Raw genomic sequence first — 26,488 nt, 5'->3', positions numbered from 1 at the left:
TGAATACTAGGGAAAAAACCTGATTATTGGGAGTGTTTTGCTTGTTTACTGCACATTGGAATCTGACTTCTTGCTAATAGAAAGGTGGTATATTGCCATCCCATTGCCCCAATGTTACAGACCCTGGCTTGGTTTGGAGAATGAGTTTGCTGCATCTTTGAGGAGGGAATGGGACAGAAAACCCATACCCTTCGGGGCAGAATAATGAGTGATAGATTATTCCCAGAATGTAGGAGAGCTAGGTCTTTGGTTTAGCATAGTGAGATTAAAATAAAAACCAATAAAAATGAGGAAAAAAATATTCTCCTTGAAAAAAAGAAGTGTATCTACTAAGCCAAAGTATACAGATCAGAAAGTTTTATTTCCAACAAATGATTCTCTTGATGGTTGATTCCCACATGGGTTCTTGATTGAATTCTCTGACCTCATCCCTAGGACATTATCTGCCATGCTCACCTTCCTGAGAAAATCATGTCAGAGGCTGTTTTGCACAATATTATCCCTGCACAGATCATCTCCCCTCTCAGTCCAGCCTTTATTTCCAGTCCTTCCTCACTCTTTGTTCATCTCACCTCAATGAACTGGATTGGAAATGTAAGAAAGGAACTCAAAGTCCTTCAGAGATTCTTTCCTTTCTCTTACTTAAATTTTCCCAATATTATTTCTCAGACAGGAGACTGACCTCAGCCTGCTGGAGCACACAGAGCCCAATGAATTTACATGGCATAAAAACACAGAAGCCATCCGAGTTTTATGAACCTTGATCATGAAAATAGTCAATATGCCTGATGTTTCCCTCAAAACTGCCTCAATGCAAAGGAATCCCTTATGTATATAGTCAGAAAAGTTAAAGTACACTAGCCCAAATGCTCTTCACAAAACTCTCCAAACAAGAATCCCCTCACTGAAATCTAACATCTTTGTTATTTCTAGTCCTATGGTTTGTTATAGAATAATTCAAACTATACTGCTCATAGTTTAATTTTTAATAAAGAAGAGAAGAAGGTATGGCAGTTTTGTTTGTATCTTTTGAGCCCAAGATTAGGGCATCGATAAACTTTTATATGTCTCGAATGACTCCCAGGGCCCTTCCCAGGGGACCTTAGAGAAGTTGGGTAGAGAATGAGGGTCAACACTTAAAATGTTTCCAATTTTCCTTTCTAGGATCAAGATATTTGAGGATGTCCGAAGGTTCATCCAGCCAAATGATATTATAAATAAAGTTATCTTTAGTTTAGATGAGCCTTGGTAAGTGGTCTTATATATTTATGGAATAGTAGGTATGGAAAATTCTGTGAGACTGCATGAAGACAGTAGTTTTTCATGTTAATAATCCATTCCTACTCCTGAAAACATCATGGCGACTAATCAGGTTAAATATCTGTAAGAGAAACTTTATCTTTAAGAAGGTGTCTAACTGTGTCCAAGAACGACAATAAGAAAGTTCACAGGTTCTCTATTTCATTACAGGCCTTTGCAAGACACAGCTTCCAGTTGCCTAAGGTTCTTCTCCAAGTTTGAGTCAGGAAATCTTCGCAAAGCCATCCAAGTGCGTGAGTAAGTAGGGAAGACCACAGGGGTAGTTCTTGGCAGGCCGGGAGAGGAGGCTGTAATTATCTCTTGACCGTTCTGTGTTCAGTGACCTCACATTGGTGGCTTGAAATCAGCCATGGTAAGAATGTCTACCCCATGAAAACTGGAAAATACTATACATGAAGGTTTTTCCTCTCTGATTCAGTTGTTAAACATTTACCAGCATGCCTCCAGAGATCTCACAGGCTAATGTCATAGCAAAGTGAACTTTTCAGTAGAAGAATAAACATGTCTTAATTCAGATAGTAGGTCCACATTTGGCTGTGAGAGCACTTTGACTGGGACACTTATCGGGTCATGTTGACATGGAAAGGTATGAAGTGTTCCCTATTCCTACACCACTCCAAGTCTGTTGATGTGCCACAGCTGTGTACTTAGGTGGCAGCAATTATGGACTGTCCATCTTTCATTCAAGCAAATGCGCAGTACATATGTCTCTGGAAAAACCTGATGGAGCTGTTATTAATAGAAAAGGATTCCATAGATAAGGACATATAAGGGATAGATAAACTGAAAGGAAGGACATAATCTTTTTCATTGGTTGAAGAGATGGTTGTTCTCATGAAATTACCTATCATTCTTTGTTCTATAGAAGGGTGGACCATATTTTCCGTATGCCAAAAGGCAAGATATATAATCTGTCTTCTGTGGGTGAACTTCTGAAAACCACAGTCCAGGCCGTGAATGGTATAGTGGCCACAGATGTTGTCATGAGCAGCACAGGGCACTGCAATCCCTTTCCAACAGGTGCCTTTGAGCTAGTCGCCCAACTAACTCCAAACATTCATTTTCCCTCCAACAAAATGAGGACAATAATAATACCCACCTCATATGTGGTTCACGAGAGTTAAATAATATACATAAATCTCTTAGGATAGTGCCTAGCACATGGTAAGCACTCATTCAGCATAAGTTCTTATTCAGGGATGCATGTTCACCGTGACTAGAACTTAGGGTAGCTAAGACCTGCTTTATAGGCACTTAAGGAATCATTTTTGAAGTTGTTCTTTTGGGGATGAGATGAAAGGTGATTTCGTTTTTGGATTTTGCACATTAGTTATTTCCAGCTCAATATTTAAGACAGAGACAAATTGAGCTACTTGGGCTATAAGGGGGAAGGGACAGTCATGTCCAGACTGCTGTTCAGTCTACTTCTGGTTCTGTTGTCAGCTCAGCTTCTACTTCTTCCTATGGCTCCTATTTTCTTATTCCTTCTCTCTAAATTCATGTTCAGGGAATCCCAGAGATAATATCTGATTAGCAGTCTCCTGGTTGGACAGTTTTCAGTCCAGTTTGTTTGGGAACAGCTGGCTAGGCTCAGGTCTTTCTCTTTACATCTGCTTTTGACCAGATAGTAGTAGACTCCTAAACTCAGTCATGCCCAAGGTAATGGAGACAAATGACGGAAAACAAACTACTTACTGGAAAAAATTTTTCTGATCACTTTTTAGAGAAAGTACTGTGGGAATAGTGCATAATTTAAGGGTTGTGACTTTACAGAATTGTCCTTGTGAGTGCTACTCAGTGAGTTTGCTTCATTCATTGCCTAGTGAGCTAAATAGTTAGAGCATGGTCCTTACAAGTCCTGCATGAGGGGTGGGATTTCATCAGTTAGCTCTAGTCCGCATTCACATGTCTTATACCAAGCTTTGCACTTCCACAAAACTCATGATATAATGTTATTTATTAGGGATCCAGAGTGGGAACATATGCATGGGTTAGGGAAAAAATATTTTCCCATTTTAGAACAACAACTCAAAAAGAGTACCAAGAGGATGGGACAATATTATTCCTGAAAATGAAATTTCCTAGAAATAATGTTTTAGTCAAAACAGCAAATTCTGTAGTTAGAGCTCAGAAAATTAATTACCTCTGGAAACACAGCAACTGAGAGGGGACAGACAAGAGCTCCTGGAGTACTGGAATTGTCCTATATCTGTATAATTGTCTATATCTGGCAGCACAGGTGCATCCAGATGCAAATAAATCCATTGAGCTATTCATTTAAGATTTCTGTACTTCACTGCATGTAAGTTATATCTCAATTAAAATGAAAAAAATGCACAAACAACCTCTGTTATGCTCGTCTAATTCATGTTTTTAGCTCTGTGAGGGGATTTGTATCCATTATACTATTTAAACTTTATAAACAGCACTCTGAGTTTAGACGCTTTCCATTCTCCATATAAGGAAACTGAGACTCAAAATTAATGTCTATAACCTCACATAGTCTTGGCATATCCAAAGCAGATGTTACTGAATTTTCCTGAGAAAATTGCATTTTCCTAGTTGAACAGAAACTTCACTATAGTTTAGTGAAAAGACGTGCTACAGTTCTGTCAGTGATTCTTCTTATAGATTCTGAGATCTGTAACCCAGAACTTGAGACACATAGATTCTCATTTACCTTAAAGATGTTCCAAATAACCCTTCAGTCTTGCTTCTGACTCTGTAGGTTTGAGTATGACTTGCTGATCAATGCTGATGTGAACAGCTGCCAGCACCAGCAATGGTTCTATTTCAAGGTGAGCGGTATGAGAGCCAACACCCCTTACCGCTTCAACATCATCAACTGTGAGAAGCCCAACAGCCAGTTTAATTATGGTATGGACCCTTGGGGATTAGAGGTTTTCTTGATAGTATCATGAATTTCTTGACTTTTAAATTATCAAAAGACCTGTGTGCATTACCAGAGGATTTGAAGTTGGTCTGACACACTTTGGTTGCCTGTGTGGCAATGGAGTGGCCAACCAATGGCACACTGCTAATATGGAGGAATTTCTGGAATCCTCACTCTGACATGGAATGTTATTAGTGCATGAAACACTCAACTATGTTCTGATTCCCTTGCTCGACCTTGAACATTGTTGTTGTTGTTATTATTATTATTATTTATTTTTTTGCATGTGGGGATGGTTGGTGGGAATGAGTTGGGGGGTATGTGTGTTAATGCTAAGGACTGAATCCAGGGCCTCACATGAGCCAGGCAAGAACTCCATCTCTGATTTATATGAGCTACATCCCCAACACCCGACCTTGTGCTTTTGAGATTGGTGAATGTTCTCATTTACTCCTATCTTCAAAAATCCCACAGGAGCAAACGTGCTAATCTATATGTCACAACATGAGAATATCAAAATGCAATTGGGCAACACAGTTTTACCCTCTCAGAAAACTCTGAAAAAAATCTTGAATTCTCTTGTATACCTGTGGTTTATTTTGCAAAGGACATTCAAGAGACAAGATTAAACAATAACTCTTGCTTATTTCGAATATTTCTAGGAATAGGAAATTCTCGTGTTGGCGCTAACTCATATACTACTTTATTGGGTAGATTTGAATAAGGAATAAATATTCCCAATATCTAGCTACAAGCATGAGATCCTGCCTCTGTTTTGTGAGGACTAAATAGACTCTCATTGCCGTAGAAAGAAAATATGAACTTTAACTCTTGTATTTGCTTTGTGTGGATACTATAATAAATTTGTGCTTTAAAACAAGACAAATTTGTTCTCTTGCAATGCTGGTATCCTTAAGTCCAAATCAATTTCCAATTGGGATAAAGGGCATGTCAGTGGGGCTGTGTTCTCTTTGGAGATGCTAGGGGAGAATCCCTTTACTTTTCTACCTTCTGAAGATAAATTCCTTGCATTCCTTGGTGCATGGCCCTTTCTTGAAACCAGCAACAGTGCACCTTCAAATCTCTCTCTGCTTTAGTCATGTTGCTTCTCTTCTTTAGTCAAAACTTCCTTTGCCTTCCTCTCACAAGAGCAGCTGTGATTGCACATAGGGCCACCAGGACAATCTTCCCATCTCAAGATCCCAAACTTAGTCAGACTGGCAAGGTCTCTTTCTTTGGTCATACATTGGTTAACATTCACAGTGTCAAGGAATTAAGATCTGGATATCCTTGGGGGCCATTTTTCAACCTTCTACAACTCACTTTTCTTTTTTTTTTATCTTTTAAAATCTCCTCTCCCACTTTCCCTCATGGATTAAATCCTGGTTTTATTTTACAAAGGGATGCAGCCAACCCTGTACTCTGTGAAGGAGGCTCTTCTTGGCAGACCCAGCTGGATACGGACAGGCAATGAGATCTGTTATTACAAGTAAGTGAGAGGCTTGAGAAAGTTGTTAACTTCCTTTTCTCTGTCATTCCCTCTTAATTTCTTGCTTTTCCATATTCATATTATAAGCACCAGTAATCTGTGCTTGTCTGTCATACTTTTTCCTCTGTCCCAATGGCAAATGCCCTGCCTTTTAGAGATAGAAGCTTGTGAAACAGCACTCATAGTAGAAAACAAGAAACATATTTAGATTTGCTGAAAAATGGTTTCTCTTCATGTATGTACATTAACACTTCATTTATGCACATCTAACTTTTGTTGTTAGACATTAAGAGTTGTACAGATTTTATCTGTAATTAGTACATGAGACATTAATTCTTTATTCATTTTCACTGGGCCCAGTGAAAAAAAGTCTGAAAATCTCTGACATTTTCTTTTCCATCTGTGCTTCACTTTCCAAAGTATAGGGGAGTGAGTATGTGGCAGACACACTTAAGTAACTCCTCTTCCATAGCAAGATAGTTTTTGAGTAAAAGATAATAAAAGAGGGAAGGGCTACAATATTCATCTTCAGACTTTGATCAGTAGTCAGTTTTATCAATGTATCCTGCAAAGTTGTAATGAAATTTAAATTGTCCCTATTTCTTCGTTTTGATGAAAGAAATGGATTCCAGACCCATGAATTGATTATGAGTGCATTTTTTAGATGGAAAATAAAATTGAAGTACATAAGAAAAAAGTAAAAGGATAGGAATTGTTAGGACAGGTAGAATATACATAATTCCTTATTAGCTCCTTGCCAGGGTTTTATAAAAAATGATAGGTTAGTTCTTATTTTCATGGATAAAGTAAGTCTTATCTTTAAGATAATAAGAGAACTGGTGGGTGGGGGGACTATTACCAGACATTCTATAGTTTAGGATTGTTATCACTATCAATATCAAGGAGGGTATGTACACTGAATGCTTCTTGGCTTTTGAGACTGTAAGGACTGTATTGATAGATAGGAAAGGTCAAGAATCTTGTTGCTCTGTTAGATAAAGGCAGAAATCACCCCAGAGATAATGACAGTCTACAAAACATAGCTGGGCTGACTAACAGTCTGTAATATAAGAGTTGGCAGTGTTCAGTCCTTGATATATGAAGACATGAATCCAAATAGATTTTTCATATATTCTTGAGAAGGAATCAAAATATTAGAACTTTGTTGGATTTCCATCCACCTAAATGGTAATCACTCTCTGGCCCTCTTACCTTAAGACTCTCCGGAATTTCTTTTTGTTCCAAAGAGAATTAGGCTAAAATTTGTCTAGGTTGTAGCATTCACAATTATAGAGAAAAATATGGAAACCTACATTTGGACCTTTGTGTGCCAAGAATAACATTTGGTTTCTTCTGAAATTAGTTACCATGAGTAAATTTGAAAGGCCCAATTTAAAAGTTGGCCCGGACCTGGAATTTATTAAGAGATTAGACAAATATCATTTTATGTCCTCTCTCCATGGGAGAAAGCTCTTCCTGGAGGATGCTTCTCTTGGAATTGGGGAGCAACCTCAAGGGGACCAGGTGTGGGTGAAGAGAAGGAAGAAGCCACACATCCCAAAGCACATCCCTAGCCTAAAGGAAGCCAGTGTTAATAGCTTCTAGATTCATTAACAAGACAATTGTTGTGTGATTAAAGAGCAATAGAGGGGCAAGATGAAAACTGTGCATGTATAATGTAATTCATTTTTCACATTCCAGCCATGAATACAAGGGAGATGAATGGATAAGATTGTCACATTGCAATGTAGTTTGTTTTACAATTATTCATCACATTATGTTAACATATTTCCAATAATGTGATGTAACAACAGAATAGATACATGTAATCTCTGTTCACCCACAAATCAAAACACTTTCTCTATTATAAAATGTCTTTTATTAAGCAATATCTTTCTCCTTACTTGGGCCTCACAATCTTTGAGTTGATTTGCTTTAGAGGATTTGCTTGCTTCATTCCTGCCTTTATTCTCTGTGATTTATCAGTTTGGTATAACTTTAGCTCCTTATTTCTTTATGTCCTATCTGGTAGTAGAGGCTCAGAAGTTCTATTGCTAACATGCTATTAAATTCCCAGACAGAGTGCTATGTTTTAAGTGGGTGCCAGGGTATTCATTGTGGGGAGAAATGTGAGCCATAGAGGAGGAGTATCTTTTCCACCCTATTTTTTATTAGTGCATTATACTTGTACATAGTGGTGGGATTTATTGTTACATATTCATAAATACACAAAATATAACAGTAAAATTTGCCCAATATCATTCCCCAGTATTTCCTCCTTCTCTTTTCTTTTCCCTCCCCTGGTCCCTTTCCTCTATTCTACTGGCCTCCCTTAGATTTTCATGAGATGCCCCCACCCCACCTTTCTTTTCCTTTTTTCCTCTGAATGCAATGATGAGCAATTGTGAAGGCGGATTGACTACTTTGTGGGACCGATTGCCATCCATTAGAAATAATCTCCAAATTATTTTGGCTGTGTATCTAAATCAGTAATATATAGTTATGCATGTACTTACTAATATAGATTTGTTCCTAAATTATTTTAAAATAAATGACACATGCATTACTAGACTAATATATATTGTACATTAGAACATGTGCAAAAAGTGAAGAATTTTTAATGAGAAAATGATGAAACAAATTAGACTTTTTGTTATATATTTATACTATTGAAAGCTCAGTACACACTAAGCTTTCAATAGTGAAATTCACCATCATGGTGAAATTCACCATCACACACACACAAGTGTGTGTATGTAGGAAAATAAAGGGAAAAATACAGTAGTAAGTAGCCTTTTGGATAATTTTGAAAATTTTGACTAATGTTCCAGATCTAATTAGATGATCTTTCCCACATGAACTGTACTGAGGATAGGGTGTTGGCCATGGGCCTTCTGCTCTTTTCTTGATCATTTATGATTGCAATTTAGCACAGTTATTGACTGATGGCTTCTAAGCAGAATGTTAAAAAAAATTTTCTGTTTTGAGAGGTTTAGCTTAATTTAGATAATATGATCTGTAAATCTATCAAAATATGCTTCCATAAACTTAAATATCTTCCCAGAAGCCAAAAGCAAAACAATGAGGAGGGGCAAATTATTCCTGCTCCTCCCTTGGGAGACTGCCTGTGCAGCCACTGATACTGAACTACCTGGCACATGGAAATAGTTGGTGTAGAATTTAATGTACTTTTCATAATCCATGCCTGGAACACCACAGGGATGGGTGGATGAGATTGCTCATTATGTAGTTTGTTTTGTAATTATTCATCACATAAGGTTGAAGAGGACTGCCTAAGGGCAGTCATGTAAATCCACATATTAAATGTGAGACAATTTAATTTCTTTCTTATTACCTAGATAATTGTAAATTTAAGGAGAAATTCTAATATTTTTTTTCATATGTGCAGTTGATCATCCTGCCCTCCCCTGGAGCACCTCCTACCCCTTCCATCATACCCATGTGTTTCACCCCCCCTGAAGACTACTCAGCTAGAAAATAAAAAAGGGCTCTCAAGATGGAAGAACATAAATGGCCAGACTCATTTTTCCATATTGCTCATAAAAATAAGTAAGGACAGTTTTAGTTTCTGCTTTATTTACTTTCATATAGCCTGCTTCTCCCTCTCCTGTACACAGCCTCACACCTTTTCCAATTCTCTCCCAGCTCTGGTCTACAGTAATTTTGGTGCTGAAGGGCAGCGGGAGGGAAGCTACACGCTCTGAGTGGCCCTGTAATACACAGCGGCTGATCTCTTCTGACATTTATCTCCGCTCGTGAGAGGAGATGGAACAGCTCACTCATGAAGATGAATGTCATACAAGAGCTCTGCCATCATGCATCCTTCCGAGGCATCTCAGGAGAGAGATTTGGTGCTATATAGAATATTAGAGATGCTGCAGACATGGAGAAGCCTGGAGACTTGGTTGCTCTGCCTTATTAGATCCTGTTAAGTGAAATGATGCACTCTTGTTAAACAGGGCCATCATCATTGTAAGATCATCTAATTCACTCTCTGCCTTGGAATTTGCTAATATTCATGCACATGCAGAAAAAAAAAATGACTTCCCAGCATTTTTAAAGTACAAATGGAAATAGATTTAAGTTCATAACTATGCATTTGTGTACTCTGCTCCTGGATTCATTGAAGGCTTTATGATTACAAAAGTACAGATCCTTCCAAAGATACATGATATGGGGAAGGGACAAAAAGAGGGGGCCTTGTAACTGTGGAGCACTTGAATCTGTCTAGCCCAGATCACCTTTGACCTACGACCGCCTATCTAAGATCCAGTGAATGCAGAATCTGAGAGCCGTCCTGATTTTGCCAGGCTCCTTTAACACCTGGAAGAGTAGATTGACCAGAGAAGTTTCTTGGAATTGAATTTCCAACCTCTCATTAATGGAGTGATCTTAGGCAAATTATCTTGACTTCTCTCAACTTTAGATTCATTGTCTATGAGAATGCGATAATAAGGGCAATTATGGAGCCATTCTGAACATGTAGAAAACTTAGAAAAGTAGGTATTCAATGAATGTTAACAACTATTATTAATAATTAGTAGAAAGATTGTGGCATCAAGCACCAATGATAGAAAAAAAATCATAGTATATGGATCCTTTTTACTATTTCTCATCTGAATTATTTTACATTCTGTCTGTTATTTTAGATTCTAAATTAATAGGCCTGATTTATAAAGATAGAAACTTCAAATTTTTACTTGCTGAATTGGGCCAAAAGACTACTCACCCTTTAATCCATTACTAAGAGGTAGATGATAGACATGAAAAAACTCTTAGTTTCAGATTTAAGCCCACACTTGAAATTGAATCCTGTTTACTGTACTTGTGTGGAATCACACCTGTCATTTAACATCTGTAAGCCTCAAGGTTCCCATCTGTAGAATGTGCATAATAATGTCATTAAGGTTAAGAGATAAAATATGTATTAAGCATTCTAATTATGACTTCCTGAGTAATCTATTCTATAAACTTCAACAGCTGCTGTGCCCAGGCATGAGGCACAAAGGCCAGACATAAGGATACATAGCCTGATCCCTGCCATGAAGCATGGGCAGCGGGGAAGACAACAGTGTGATGAGAGCTCTGTGAGGGGACTGTCAGGGAAGGCTTCCTACTGGAGGAGACTTTGAGTCCTGAAGGAAGGACAGGGGTCAGCTGATGAAGAAGTGAGAAAAGGCTTCCCATGCAGAAGAACATGGAAAATATCACAAATATGCAGGATAGACGTTCCTGCCGCCTTGCAAACATCCCCCATAGGTTCACATCATAATCGAGAAAACAAAAATAGGTCATGGGTGGGATCTCACTCTATCATGGACAAATTGAATTGTCACAAGCCAAGTGCCTCACTGTAAAGATTTATCAGACATTTCCCATTAGAGGAGGTCTTGGGAAAGGTCAAAGGTCTCTGAAGAAAGTTTTTCTGGAGATAGATTCAACTTCTGGATGTTCCTTTTACAGTGTGGCCACCAGGGGACTCCAATGGGAAGTCTGACATTTGCTTTAGGTTCAGCCAGAGTTTAGATCCCAGACTAAGGTTGTAACTGAATCTACTTTAGCCAAGATTCATGCTAAATGAAGTGATATCCAGTTTTCTTAAATTCCAGCAGTGTGTACTCCCTCCTGGGGAAGGGTGGCTTGTCAGTGGTGAGCTAACACCAGCAAGCTACAGGGGGTAACACCTTAGGTGTGCATGTGATGCTGGTGTGAGAAGCAGATTTCATGTAGTCAAAACTACCATTTGAATTCCCTCCCTGCAGCCACTAGAACCAAGGAAACCCATGAGGTGAGACTTAGCCCATTTTATTTTTCTTTCCACTCCACTGTAGCTGTTCTTTGTTTGGAGTCCCAGTTTGTTCTGGATGAGGGAGAGTGCATTGGGATAAATACAGAGATTTCATTGACTTGTCTACTCTCACTCCCTTTCTTCTATGGCTGAGTAGGGGTAGGGTTGAGTTAGCATAGGGTAAATGTGCTTGTGATGTGACTTCAGCATACTTAATAGAGCAGTGGGTAAATGTAAGAAGAAGCAAGGCTCATGCAATAAGACCATCCCTACTGGTCCTTAGGGGCATCTGTTATTTTTGAGTCAAGATGCAGAACCTGTTTTTACTTTTTGCAGGTAAATAACATGGGAACAGTGATGCACTGGTTAGGTGTTTCCCCCGTCTTAATATCCATGAATGTATGTGTGTGTGCTTGTGTGCGTGTGCGTACTCACTTGTGTGTGCTTACAGGTGAAACATTCTTCCATGCTTTGGTTGGTTGTGCCTGGCTCATTCAGCTCCATTGCAAGGAGCTGTAACTGGCTGATACCTGCTGTTTAATTAGGTATCAACTGAGTTGTGTGCCTTTGCAATGGAGTCTTTACAGGTGAAGTCAGAAAGCAAATGAAAGAGAGCACTTGTGCCTTGTATGTGTGTTAACTGTCATCTGCTTCTTTACATACTTTCTAATTACCACCGTGTTAGCTTTGGGAGACACTTCAGACCTTTGAGAAAATGTGGCAAAAGTAGACTCCATGATGTATCAAAATTTAGATAACACCATGGGAAAAGATACCCTTTTGCAGTTCCATTTCGGAAAGCACAAAGGAAATGGGTTCTGTTAACCTGATGCTGAAAAGCTGGGTAATAGTCATTTAGGGTTTGAGTTGTTATGGAGTACCCTCTTTTTCTTAGAATGACCAAGGCTCCAGGCTGCCATGTTGACAGAATTTGAAGCAAGTGAAATGTATTATGTTATATTTGGTGGGATCACCAGGTTCTCTTACTCCTATTCCTAGTTTTATATAAACTGGAAAACCACAAAACCATAAGAAATAAGAGATTTTTCTATTAGTTGCTTTCTTATATGTTTTCTTTTTGCTTTCATGGGGACTAGCATGAAGATTGCAAAAAAGCAGAAAATAGTAACCTATATTTTATATTTTGCAAGAACACATAGGAATAATCATCTACTATTTCTTCCCTCATCCTTTTTATTTCTCCCCCTAAACCTGTAAGGGTTTAGGGGGAGAAATAACTACCCATGGTAGTTCAGGAAGCCAATGTTGTATGTGTTCAAAGGTGGGATTACATCTTTTGGTGTCCAGTGCATTTTGCATTGTAAGGTAGCCTTGATGATAACATTTCTCAGGAAAACCTGCACAGCCGTCTCAATATCAACAGGCAAGATGAGAGCATAACTGGCAGTGTGTGGTGAAAATATTGCTGGGAATGTACTTCTGGGTGCAATTTACTTTGATACTGTTCTCTGAAATATCAAAATTGGTTCTTCATCTTTGACAAAGGAAAATGTGCATTCTCAAGCTTTAAGAAGCTGAGCCACATTTGGGGTGACAAATATATTCCTTTGGGAAGAAAGTATTAAATAGTGAAAAGAACAAAGTCTTTCCAGCCAAAGATATCTAGGCTCAAGTCTTGTATTGATCATTTACTTGCCTTGAGACCTTATTTTTCTCTATAGTTTCATTTCTTCATCCACTCAATAGGTTATTGCAATAATAACAGAAGATGAGATATGTTAAAAATTGAGTTGGAACTCAATACTTAGTAGTGATTGCTAATAAATTGATTTGGGAGGTGGAGGCAAAGGAAGGAGCTTCATCTTATGTTGTCTGAAGACAGATTGGGGGACCCAAATTTGGGTAATGAAGTGTGTGTTTGCAGTAGAATCCCAGAAAGCACAGAAGTATTTACATTTATCTCTATTTTCTAGCTCAGTGACTTGATAGCCTTCATTTTCAGACATAGCAGGAAAGGCTCATGACATATATACCACAATTGGGGAGGGGGAAAGATGGCCAGGTTTCTGTATTGCTGAGCTGATTCATGACCTGGCAGTGAGTCTCTTGCCCATTTCTCTGTTTTCTAAATTTCACCCACAAACATATTTTGAGTGAAGTTCATTTTGCCACGTATAATGCCTGAGTTTATAGCATCTAGGACCCTAGGTGACTTTTCCCAATCTCTCCCTCATTTTCTTCTCTTCTCCTCTTTCTTTAGAAACCATTATCGCCAGAGGGCAGCTGCCACCGATGGGACATCTGGGAAGTGCTATTATACCCTCACCTTTGTGGTCACCTTCCCACATGATGAGGATGTCTGCTACCTGGCCTACCACTATCCCTACACCTACTCAGCCCTCATGGTAACTTCTGCTTATGTGACCCCAGCAGGGCTGAAGGGGCTTTCTGAAGTTTTCCTGAGAACATTCTGGAGACCCTGGCTGGCATTCTGGGTGGTTAGGGGGAGGGGGACTATTGCCTTCTGAGAGGAGCCAGGTTTTATCATCACTGACCTCCTGGCTTTCCATGTGCCCCATCTCCTTCCCTGGAGAGGGCATGAGGCTGAGCCATGACCAGTAATATTCGGAGAGCCCAGAAGGTGGGCAGATTGAGTGTGGGAGCTGGGGGCATTTCTCAGGGCTCCTGGCTTTTAAAAGTCCTTGAGTTAAGCATGAAGTAGTCAGATTGCCATTGACTTGGGATGAAACCACACAAGGAAGCTGAGATGCAAATCTAAAGCACCCCTCCTTGAAGGGAATGGAGAATCAGGCAGGGAGATGGTACTGGACAACTCCCGGAGTGGCTCTTATGGTTATGGACTAAAGGGTGCTGGAAGGATCAGGGTGGAATGGGAAGAGTGGGAGAACAGAACACTGAATCACTGGCTATGGTCTTTTTAGGAGGGGAGTGTAGCAGAAGTGAGTCCAGACTCATGCAGAATTCCTGTGTGTTCTCTAAGTCCCTACAGAAAACCTTATGAGCCAATTTTGAGTGAACCCGGACTACTTAGAACATGAGGTTTTCTATTGTTTGAAAAAGTTGGCAAACTATGACTTTTCCCCCACCTATTTCATGGAAATCCTGAGGATTAATGAGCTACAGTATCTTCTCCAAAGTATTTTCATCCTCTGTGTTCAAGCAAAATGTTATTAGCATATTTATAATAATATGCGTGCCTATGAGTGTACATATCATTTAGCCTAAAGGATGAGCATTCTCATTTTAAGACTGTCATAAGGAATTGGAAAAGATAATAACCACAAAAACCTTTCCGTTCAAAAGGAATGTTCAGGTATAAATGGAAAATTTTCTCATCGAACAGGCGCATCTTACACCACTTGGCTACCCACTTCACAAAAGTGCATCTGTCCTTCTCTCCATATGTCGTCTTGCCTAAAGAAAGATTTTTACTGTTTTCCAGATTGCAAAAGATACACAACTAGTATTATTTGTGTATCACACTTAGAGAACTCAAGAAGTGAATCCAAGAAATGTGCATCACAAGCTATGCTGAAACAAGCCATGTTTGTTATAAAACATGTTTGTTGCCTTTAGGGACAGAGAACAGGCAGGATTCATGAGCTGATTTTATGGTCTCACTTGTGAAATGCTGTGCATGAAATGTCTACTGGGGATGGGGATTCTTTTTTCCGAATGTTAAATTACTTTTTTTTCCACAGTTTTTATTGGTGCATTATAATTATACATAATGGAGGGATTTGTTGTTACATATTCATTTGTGCACACAATATAATAATACAATTTGGCCAATATTGTTCCTTAGCATAAGGGAATTCTTTTTTGAGTATGTGTTTGCCTTTCCAATTAGAGGAAGAGACTGCAGGTCTGGGACACTGTGCTTTCCACTTTTTAGCATATCTTGGGCCCTGCTGAGATTCTTGCAGGCAGTATAAAACATTAGAATTCAAAGGGGTTTGGGAAGTTGTCTAATTTACCCTTAACATTCATAGATGCAAAAACCAAAGTCTGGGAGTCGAGTCCTTCATCTGGCTAACTGCCAAGCAGGGCATAGAACACTGATCTTTGATGTCACTTCCTGTGGCCTTTCTACTTCACTGTAGAAGAAATGTTGAATAAGTTCAGAAGAATTTCTGTTCGGGGATTAGCTCAATGTCCTTGCTACCACATACCATAGTTACTAAAAAATGCAGTCTAGTTGTGTAGGTCTGTGTGATAATACAGGCATCTCTGATGGAAGCACTGAAGTCATTGATCCATGTTTTTTGTCTGTGTTGCTGAGTGCTGTGGATGTGGATGAGTTGAAGGAGAATGTTTCTTGACAAATATGGTCCAGCTCTTATCCCAGGGTGCTCTGATGGACTCTTGCTAAGTGCCTACAAGTTGGTTCAAAATCTGTAACTCTTCCAATCAGGCTTCTACCACACTTGGGTGCCCACTTACTCTCTGGAGACTGTGTCAGTATCTAAAGTTTACAACTGACATGATTTAGGAAACATTAGGGTGAATGGGGGGACCAATTTCATCTTGGAGGGAGAAAAAACACAAGGAAACACAAGAAAAGACACACACAAGTGGACCTTCTCTGTCCACTTAGAGGGGGAGAGAAGCTTTGTTCATTGGTCTTTGTTGACTTGTTACCTAGCATACTGACTGTGGACATTTCAGGAGAGTTAGTGAGAAAGACAAGAAAAGGAATCATTTCTAACTTCTCCTAAGTGAGTGAAACAAGGTTAGAAAGACAATTTGTCACTTGAAAGTGAAAAATATATATTCTCAATTTTAGGTTTTACCTTTCCAGTAACTCATGGTCTTTGTCTTCTCTAGATTTAAGATAATAATTGACTCTGTGACCTCTCTTTAAAAAATTCACCCTACTACCACCAACAGAATAAGTACATTCTGCAATGTACACTAGTCATTTATTTTTTGGACATGTCCTAAGAAGAAACAGTTTTTATTCCAACAGATCAGTAATAAATTAAATGTGTCTAGTACCCCAAGGGCAGAATTAACTGTATGTCACTCGAGGGTTATGCTGAAGAGGGAAAAACATATTTCCATGTGGAATTCACAATTTGTAAATCTCTTCTAGTGTGAATTATGCTTAATAATTACAGCCATTTTTAGAGCAGAGAACCTGTATGTTGGGTGTTTGTCATGATGAATACTGTTTTGAAACTTTAAAAATTTTACTATTCTTTTAACATAAGAGAATTAGTATTTTGTTCTTTCAAATTGATCCAGATGCTTACCAGCAGTTCTGTTGGGTAGTTGTCCAAATGGTAGCAGTAAAGTAAATCTAAAAGAAATACATTATTATTATAATTCTGAAACAAACAAAAGGAGTTTATTTCAATCAGCCATATCAGGACATCAATATTGCAATGACTGTTAAAGTATTGTTAATAATACTGGTTAGAGTATTGAGAGTATGTTATGGATTATCTCTAGGTAGCCAGAAGTATTGGTTGAAAATGGGGCCCCAAGACACTTTTCTTTTTTTTCCCTCCAAGATAGTTTCTGATGGATATTTTAGGAGGTAAGGAAATGGGTCCTTATTGAAAACTTAGAACTGAATAATTGGCAAGAAACAAGAAAAGTGATCATAGGTCAGATCCCTGTATTGGGAAAGTTTAAGGCTCTTTTTTTTATTTGTTCTTTTTAGTTATGCATGACAGCACAATGTATTTTGGTAAATTACACGTACATAGTATATAATTTATTCTATTTGGGATCACATTCTTGTGGTTATACATGATGTGGAGTTACCAGGTCATGTGTTCAAATAAAAGGCTGGGGTGGGGGTGTGTGGGGATATGGCTCAGTTGGTAGAGTGCTTGCCTTACATGTATAAGGCCCTGGGTTCAATCCCCAGCACCACACACACACACACACACACACACACACACACACTTACACACACAAATGTCTAATTAATTCTACCATCCTTCTTATTCCCTCTCCCTCTCTTCCCTTCATCCCTCTTTGTGTAATCTAATGGATTTGTATTCTTCCTCTCCCCACCCTCCCTTGTTTAGCATCCACATATTAGAGAGAACATTCGGCCTTTGGTTTTTTGAAATTGGCTTATTTGACTTAGTATGATATTCTCCAGTCCCATCCATTTATTGGCAAATGCCATTATTTCATTCTTTTTTATGGCTGAGTATTATTCCATTGTGCATATATACCAAATTTCTTTATCCATTCATCCATCAGAGGACACGTACGTTGTTTTAACACCTAGGCTATTGTGAGTTGAGCTGCTATATTAATATAAATATTGATGTGGCTGGGTCACTGTGGTATGCTGTTTTTAAGTCCTTTAGACCAAGGAGTAGAATAACTAGGTTAAATGGTAGTTCCATTCCAAGTTTTCTATGGAAAGAGTGGAGAAGAGTTTTTCATCAGATACAAATGCCCCTGTGGAAGATGCTACTATTATTGTCTTTAGAAATGAGAAACAGTATGGTGTAGGGGAAGGGAAAGAGCGGGGTGGACAGAGACAGAGAAAGATAAGAGACATAGAATATCATATGCATAACATCTTATAAATGTCTCAGAATAAATGCAGAGTTTAAGAAATGTCAAATAGGAAACGTTGACTTATACATAGTAGGTCAAAGATGCAATGAGTGAGCTCTGAATCAGCACAGCTGAGTAATCAGAAACAGACCTCTGTCCTCATATGGGCCACAACAGAAGACAGGCACCAACAAAGGAGCTCGATAGCTGGGAGGTAAACATGAGTGGCCATTCAGAAGGAGTCAAGTTGCATGTGAATGGTTTAGGCTTTTGCCACAAGGACAACCAAATTCTAGGGTCTTGAACATGAGATAGGAATAGCATTTGAGTGGGACAGGCCTGGATTTGAGTCCAGGTGCTGTTTCCTTACTCTTAGCCATGGGCAAGGTATTTATAGTCTCTCAGCTTTGGCTTTTTTTTTTTTAACCTATAAAATGAAATGAAAACAGATAGTATAGAGATTACTTTGAAGGTTCACTTTCACATGGAAAGTATAAGCAAAGTGCCTCTGTATAATAAGCAATACTAGGTAGTAACCATTAGAGCATTTATTCTTTTTTAAATGGTAATATGTAGTAGCCATCCCCTGTGTTGGACTGATTGGATACCTATTCCAAAATTTATATTAAAATAAAAGTTATATGAAAATCCAAGTCAAAGACCAAAAACCAACCCAAAGCCTACTGATGGTTTTCTTAGGTTAGTTGATTATGATTATTTTCTCTTTGCTCTCTTTTCTAAATAATCGGTAATAAAACTTTATTTTTAGTGGAAAAAGAATAATAGGGTCCTCTTTTCTTTATAATTGCTAAATCTGTGAGCAGATATCTAGAGACTCTTTTTTTTCCTTTTCCTTTCTCATTCTTAAATTAAGTCCCTGGAGTTGGAGGTTGTGACTCTTCCCTGGCCTGTGTGAGGTTCTGGGTTTGAACCCCAGCACTACAAAAGACCAACCAACCAACCAAATGACAAAAACAACAAAACAAAGAAACCAAATATAAGTCCCTTTAAGTTGGAGAGGGTAGTATTGTCAGCCTGGGACAATTTGAGAATGCACATTGTAACTTTTCTTTTGCTAAAAGTTGTTTGTTTTTTTTTTCCCCTTATGATAAAATGTCCTTCATTCTCTGATGAATGTTTTTAAGTGACAACTGAGAAATAGGCAGCACACAAATAAAATAGGCCATCTCTTTAGTGGTGGACCTTTTTTCTCAATTAGGGGAAGAGAGTACAGTCCTGTAGGTGGTAACAATGAGAAATGAGTGATTTTCAAGTGCGCAGTGCTTCCCAATCTGTCAGCAGCCATCAAGTGGGTCACCTGCTGAGGTCGAGGCAAGTCTTTTATGGAAGTTTTAAGGGAGTAGTTGATAAAGGAAAGGGAGACAGAAGACTCCAGTGTTGAGGCTGCAGGATAAAGTTATTGGCCTGATGTCTTTCACTGATAAGATTTTCTTTTAAGCAGACAACCTCTCTGGTCGTTGCCATAATTGCCTTGAACTCATTCCCATTTTTATAAAGAAACCCACCCACGTGGCTTCCACATGGCTATCATGACAGTCACTTGGCACACTCATCCAGAAGTCCTTATTCTCTCCTCAATGGTCCCAACAATATCCAATCAGACAGAGCTGTCCTGGACCTGGGGTGGGAGTACTCACCTGGAGATCATCTCTGGAAGAAGATGATGCCATTGTCTACAAAAGGAAATCCAACAGAAATTTATAATGGGTTTACTTCTAGTGGTCTTCTGTCTGACTGGAGCCAAAATAATCCCCTCTGAGTGCAGGTGTTCCATATTTAGTGCACATTTTGTGGGAGGTCCAATGGGAGATGGATTTCATTGAGGAGTGCAGGGAGAGGGCTAGGCGACAAATTGTGGTTTACAGAAAATAAGCTTAAGTGAAAAGATTAGGCATTTGTTGAGTTGTAATGTTATTAATCATTGAAAATGTGATAATGGAAAAGTTAACAGAGAACTCATAGGGGAAGAGAATGTTCAAAGCACTTCTGCTGCATGGGCTGCTAGGGAGCATGGCACAGCAACAGTGCTGTGGATGGTGGGCACCATCATGCCGGTTTGACTTTTTTCTCTCCATGGCTAATGGTGCTTAGTGATTTCTATGGAAAAGTTTGCTGCTAAATCTGTCTCCTGTATCTGATTTATAGAATCTAGATTTTGTTATTTTTCAATCACTTGGTATCAAGTACCAAGCGATGACTTGTTTCAATGAGCTTGTGTGTGCCCCCTGCCCCATACTAAAGTGATGGGGCAGGGGGCACACACAAGCTGATTGAAACAGTTTATCAAGATAGTATTTTCCAAAGAATATTCTGTAACATTCCTGATTCCTGAGATATTCAGAGAAAAATAATTTAATGGTCCTACAAATTCATGAAGCACTGTGTGCTCGTTTTTCTTCACACATACAGGGCATATTAAAGAATCTGAGAAGTTGTACAACCATGAAAATATTGTCATTTTATCGAAGTCACCTTTCCCAAGTGTGTTGGCTCTGAATTATCTGCTTCCTTCCCCTTCCTTTTCATACACCAGCACTTACTAACATTCTGAAGACTAGACTTTGGGAAATGCTGCCCCAAAGTTTCCTTCCTACTTTCTGGAGCCTGGGATCTTGTTAGTAGTTGCGCGGTAAGGGCCACCAAGTCCAAATTTCAAAAGTTAACAATGGAGCAGCTTTCATACAGACACTTATGAAAGTAATAAAAATGATTTGTTTATAATCACAGAGAGTAAAATCTAAATCCAGCATTATCTATCTCCTCTTAACTAAGGTGCTGGGATTTCTCATTTCTAGGATGGCTGAGAGACCCAGCTGACACTCATGGGGCATTTTTATTCTCATTCTATGCCATCTCTCCTGAGCTACCCAGACATCTATTTCTTATATTAGGGCTCTGATTAATAATTTAAGATTGATATGCTTTCCAACTTATGAATGTCCTTAGTAAGCTTCTTTGAAGAAGATGTTTTTCTATTCCCTAAATAGTTGTTTTATTTTTGCTCTTTTAAAAACCATTTTTCCCTATGTCTAATTTCTTTTAATGCTAAGAAAATGTGGTTTGTATGTTTTATTTTTTACCTTTTGAAAGAGATTTACTCTTTAAAAGCCCTATATATGATTAATTATTGTTATAATTTCATGGATGTTTGAGAAAAATACAATAAAAAATGTTCTCTGTAAAGATGAAGTCTGACATATATTTTGTATACTCTTTATTTTGCATAGAGTATTGTTCAAATGCTGTCTTTACTTTTCTGTACTAAATTTTTTCCGAGACTGTGATGCTTTCTAAAAATTTCCCCTTCCTAGTATAATTATTTTTCTCCTTCTACAGTTTTGTGTTATATATTTCAATCCCATGTTATTTGATTCTTAAGATTTATGAGTTTTATATGTTTGTTGTGAATTGTGCCCTTTATCAAAATAAGATTTTTAAATCCCATTTAATGCACTTGATCTTGAATATGACTTTGTCATATATTACTATTGCCATTCCTGCTTTAATTTATGTTTGTTTATCCTCTTAGTTTCAATATTTCTCCTTTACAACGTTTGAGTAGAGGCAAACAAAATGAAGAGGTAATTTAGAAGTGTTTCTCATTCAAACCATGTATTTCAAAAAAAAAAAACATCTCTCATGTACAACATGCATGAGAATTTTAGAAAAAGTAATGTGAGGATTTCTGTCATTTAATCAGACTGATTAACTTATTTATACTTAGAACAGTTTTTATTGTTATGTCTGTCATTTTGGTTTTGTGCCTGGATTTTTTCTATGGCTCATTGCTGTTTTTTCTTTCTTTCTTCTTCTTTTTTTTAAAATGCAATGTGGACCATATTTTCTCTGAGTTTTCCCCTCAGCATTTATAATTCTACTAGCACTTCCCCTTTAATTATTAAAAATAATGCATTCGAACTAATAATTCCCCACCAACAGTAACAGCTTACATACATTGAGTGTTTCTTAGGTGACAGGCTTTTTTCAGATACGTTATAAAGCTAAACTTTAACAACCACTGCATGAGGTAGGCCATGGCATTTTTATGCACATTTTAAAGATTAGAAAACCAATTCACAGAGAGTTAAGTACAGAATTTCCATAGCTTTCCCAGAATGCACCGCCAGAGTGTAACCCAGGCACTCTGACTTGGCCCCTGCCCTCTTACCTGCCCTCTTGCTCTAACCCATTTTTAAGAACTAGATATTTTTGTGTCCCTGTAAGTTGAAAATCTAGTATTTTGTTTTAATCTATTCTCCCCTCATATGCCTCCTTTTAATTTCATTTTTTATAACAAATGATGAAATCAGATTTTACTGATATGTGGTTTCTTCCCAAAACAATACTTGTTTGTATTTATTTAGTAACCATGTTTTAGATAGTCATTTAGACTTAACTTGTTTAACTGAACTTTTATTATTGTCTTTTGTATTGTTCTTTAGTTTGATTTTGAGGCAGCTGAATTATGTTTCCACAACAATGTTGTCAGTAAAGATAAGGTCACATTTTTTCTCAGCTCTTGCTTATCTGAGCATGTGTGCTACATTTGCTCATGTGCAAACTTTGCCTAGGTATAGGCTTATTGGGTTATAATCTTTTCTACTTTCTAACCCTAAGAGGTATACAATTTCCCCTGCCATATATGATTGCAGAAGGAAGTATGACCCAAGAATGATATTTTGTTCGTATAGATATATCTACAATATGTTTATTTACACACACACACACACACACACACACACACACAGGCTCATACATGGAAATGCATGCTCTTTAAAAAGTAATCTGAATTGTAGGGGGCAAGCCCTATTCTGCTCAGTGAGGAGAGTTGGTTTAGATTGCCAATCATACATACAAGAGTGGGCTGTATCCAGAACCAAATTCACCCATAAGAAAGAACACAGGGAAGGACTTTGGGCTTCCAAGCACAGCGTCTTTCATGATGGAACTATGTGTACATGAGATGATGCTGAGTATGTACCATCTTAGCCTAGGAAAGCCATCAACAGGTGGCTAGTGCACGTACATCTTGTCAATACCTGGTATTTTTTACTCGATAAACAACCACAATAATGTTCAAAGAGCAGATATAAGGGCCTTAGCTGAATTCTCATTTATCTTGAACCTAGGATGGATGTTCTCCTTACAATTTATTTATTTAGTATTGTGTCCAGTGCTGGGCCTCTGAATTTTCACCAGAGCAACCTGTTTATAAGGCAGAGTTTATGGGTTATGTTGATGTGGTAGGTAGAATAATGACCCTCTAGGTATGTTCAAATCCTAATCTCCAGGGCCTGTCAAGATGTTATTTCACATGGTAATGGGACCTGCAGATGTGATTAGGGACTTGGAGATAGGGAGATGATGCTGAATTCTTAGGTTAGGCTCAGTATCATCATAAGGATCCTTGTAAATGAGAAAAGAGAGCCAGAGAAGATCTGATGCATTGAAGCAGAGGTTGGCAGGATGCAGATTCTGGCTCTGATGGTGGGGGAAGTCCCTGTGAGTTTAAAGATGCAGGTGACCTTTAGGAGCTGGAAAAAGCAAGGGAAAGGATTCTCCTCTAGATTCTCTGGAAGGGACACAACCCTCCTTACTCCTCATAGGTCTCCTCATAGAGACCTATGTTGGACTTCTGACCTCTAGAATTATAGGTTAATGAAATCTGTGTTATCTCGACCACAAAATTTATGGTAATTTGGTTAGCAATAGTAGGAAACTGATATATTTACCAAGGAAGAAAGAAAATTGATGGAGTCTTCATAGTATCTCAAGGAGGAAGGACAAAATCAGGATATTTATTGAAACATTAAAGTCTGAGTTAGAGGCAGGTATTTTAAGGTAGGGGTTCCATTAGGATTGGTTCAGGAGCATGGTATAATGGGATTAGATTGTAAGGCAAGGGTTTTGAGGAGGGTGTTCAGAGTCTTGAGTCGAAGGTGGATTGGAGCTTTCTGCTGAAGAGTTGATGGGATGGAATAACCATTTATTTGTAATTTCTGTTTTCCTGGACGGGAGTTTACTGCAATAGTCCAGTTGTGTGGAAGAAGGCAGGGCAATAATAACTAAACCACCAGCTTGGTCAATTGCAAGGAGGCTCTGATTTCGAGTCAAATTTTCAAGTTTCCCAAGGATAGAGGAAAGGCCACAGAATCTTCTGCTATTTTTTTCTTTCCTTGGCACTTTTTCTTTTTCCTTGGAACTTGACTATTCGGTGGAGTGTAAATAGGTTTTACACCTACTCAAATGCTGGGATTTTTTACTTAAGACATTCTTTTTCTTGTTCCTGGTATATCAGGTGTATTCGCTCTCTCTTGCTGCTGTAACCATTGGTCAAAAACTTTAGTTGCTTAAATAATATAAACATATATTTAAGTCTGACAACTCTTTAGAAATTTGACACAAGTCTCACTGGACAACGATCAAGGTGTGGGGTGGTATTCCTTCTGGTGGCTCTGGTGGTGGATCCACTTCCTTGTCTTTTCCAAATTCTAGAAGCACTCGACACCAGCAGTGGCAGTCTGAGTCCTTTCTTCCTGCCATCTGCTTGGTTCTCTGCATCCAGGAAAGGGTCTCTGCTTTTAATCTGTTGTGAACAGATTGGCCCCACCTGGGTAATGTAGGATGCTCTCCCTATCTCAAGTAGACCTTCATCGGAAAGTCTCTGAATCCATATAGGTAACATATTCACGACTCTGAAGATGAGAGCATGGATATCTTTGGGGCATATGGTTCAGCCACCACCTCTGCAGTAAATTCTTCCCACTTGTAAACACCTCAACTACCTTTTGGGGGACTACTCCCCTCTTAAAAATATACTTATGAATATTTTATAAATGTTTTCTTAAGACTGACATGCATATTTACTTCATTTATCCACCAGGCTTGTTAGTTGTCAAGGATCAGGGTGGATGGTTTCTCCTTGACCCTATTAATACCAACCTGGTGGAGTGAAAATTTCAGATCTTTGGGTGGGAGGGTAATTTCTGTGCTCTGATGTTCTTGTGCTGTGAAGAATGGCAGCACCTTCTCTGTTGACTGAAGTTAGTGTAACCAGACAGGGTATGCAGAAGGCTGGGGGAAATCCCTACCCTGTCTGTGTATGATTAATCCCTCTGTTTTGTTACTGAAAATATTTTTAGAGGTCTTACGGATCTTAATCAGGTGTCCCGATTTCAATGGCTAGTCTATTTTCATATCATTCTGTGTTTTAATAAGTACTTAAATGGGGAGGCTTGGTGGGATACGTCAGTTGTTACTCTTTGGTTATTCTGTGAGCTTAGCCATCACCTGGAATTGACTGCTTGTAATTTTCCTTCAATATGGTCATAAATCTTCTTCAGTGCTTAGTCCCCTTACACTGTGTGCACACTGAAGTCTCATCTCACACTTCCCAGTGCTCTGGGTGTGCTCTGTCTTTATGGTACCCACCACACTCTTCACATGTGATGGGGACAGGAAGGGTGCTTTATGTCCTTTCTGGGCAACATAAAGTTTCCCAACATAAAGTTTCACGGAAACTTTCAGTGCAATTTGAAAACAGATCTTCCATTATGCAGACACATGCCGGAAAGATGCTTCTCTTCAGCTTCATTAGGACTCTCCTAGATAGTAAGAACAGCCTCTTTTCAATCACTCCATGCCCGCTATCTACTGGATCAATTGGGTCAATAAAAATACTTGTAAACTCTAAGGATTTAATAAACATTATCTGTTGCTATGACTGTTATTACCAATATATTAATAATGTACATGCTTGTTTTATTTCTGCTTCAGACTCACCTCGACATCTTGGAAAAAAGTATCAACCCTAGGCAAGTCTACTTCCGGCAGGAGGTTCTCTGCCACACTCTGGGAGGGAACCCATGTCCATTGGTGACCATCACAGCCATGCCAGAGTCCAGCAGCACTGACCATCTGGAGCAGTTCCGTGAGTAAAACGAGAACTCTCTTCTTGGACAATTGGGCTAGCAGTGTCTTCTGCAGTTCTGGGACCACTCCACAAACGGACAGGGACTTTTCTGTCTTTATAAAAATACACTCCCAGTGTTTTTGGTGTGACATAAAGGGTAAATATTAACGTCACTCTGTTGTTAAAGAGAGTGAAAATGAATTACCAACTGTCCAGGAGATGAAATGACTTGCTAGGATAGAGAGCAGATTCGTAATGACAGTCACTTCCTTTCTGAAAACAGAACCAGGATGTTTTCCAATTTCTAATCCAGGGACTTTTCTGAAGCTGAGTTTCTGAGCCCTGGCTGAAAAATCCCTTTGAGAACCCATATACCTTGGTCTGACAGGCTGAGAGTGTGAGGGAGGCTCTAGCCGAGAACCATCAGACCAAACCAAACACAGAGACACACTCACAGACAGACAGACAGACACACACACACACACAGAAACAGAATATATGAACACACTGACACAGATAAACAGACACACACAG

General features: G+C 38.7%; 1 protein-coding gene across 3 annotated transcripts in view; it reads left to right on the top strand.

The window, feature by feature from the left end:
- Agbl1 (AGBL carboxypeptidase 1) overlaps positions 1 to 26,488 on the top strand; it is an 809,509-nt gene that overhangs the window by 186,457 nt on the left and 596,564 nt on the right. For all 3 annotated transcript variants that reach the window (XM_077800295.1, XM_077800297.1, XM_077800298.1), the window contains exons 12-17: positions 1,165 to 1,248; positions 1,471 to 1,557; positions 4,049 to 4,197; positions 5,615 to 5,702; positions 13,733 to 13,877; positions 25,819 to 25,972. In XM_077800295.1, the coding sequence (XP_077656421.1) occupies positions 1,165 to 1,248; positions 1,471 to 1,557; positions 4,049 to 4,197; positions 5,615 to 5,702; positions 13,733 to 13,877; positions 25,819 to 25,972 (707 nt within the window). The remainder of the gene's footprint in view (positions 1 to 1,164; positions 1,249 to 1,470; positions 1,558 to 4,048; positions 4,198 to 5,614; positions 5,703 to 13,732; positions 13,878 to 25,818; positions 25,973 to 26,488) is intronic.

This window comes from Urocitellus parryii, chromosome 6 (genome assembly GCF_045843805.1).
Source record: "Urocitellus parryii isolate mUroPar1 chromosome 6, mUroPar1.hap1, whole genome shotgun sequence".
Taxonomy (NCBI): domain Eukaryota; kingdom Metazoa; phylum Chordata; class Mammalia; order Rodentia; family Sciuridae; genus Urocitellus; species Urocitellus parryii.
The sequence above is the reverse complement of the archived record's forward strand: the minus strand, read 5'-3'. Positions and strand labels throughout refer to the sequence as shown.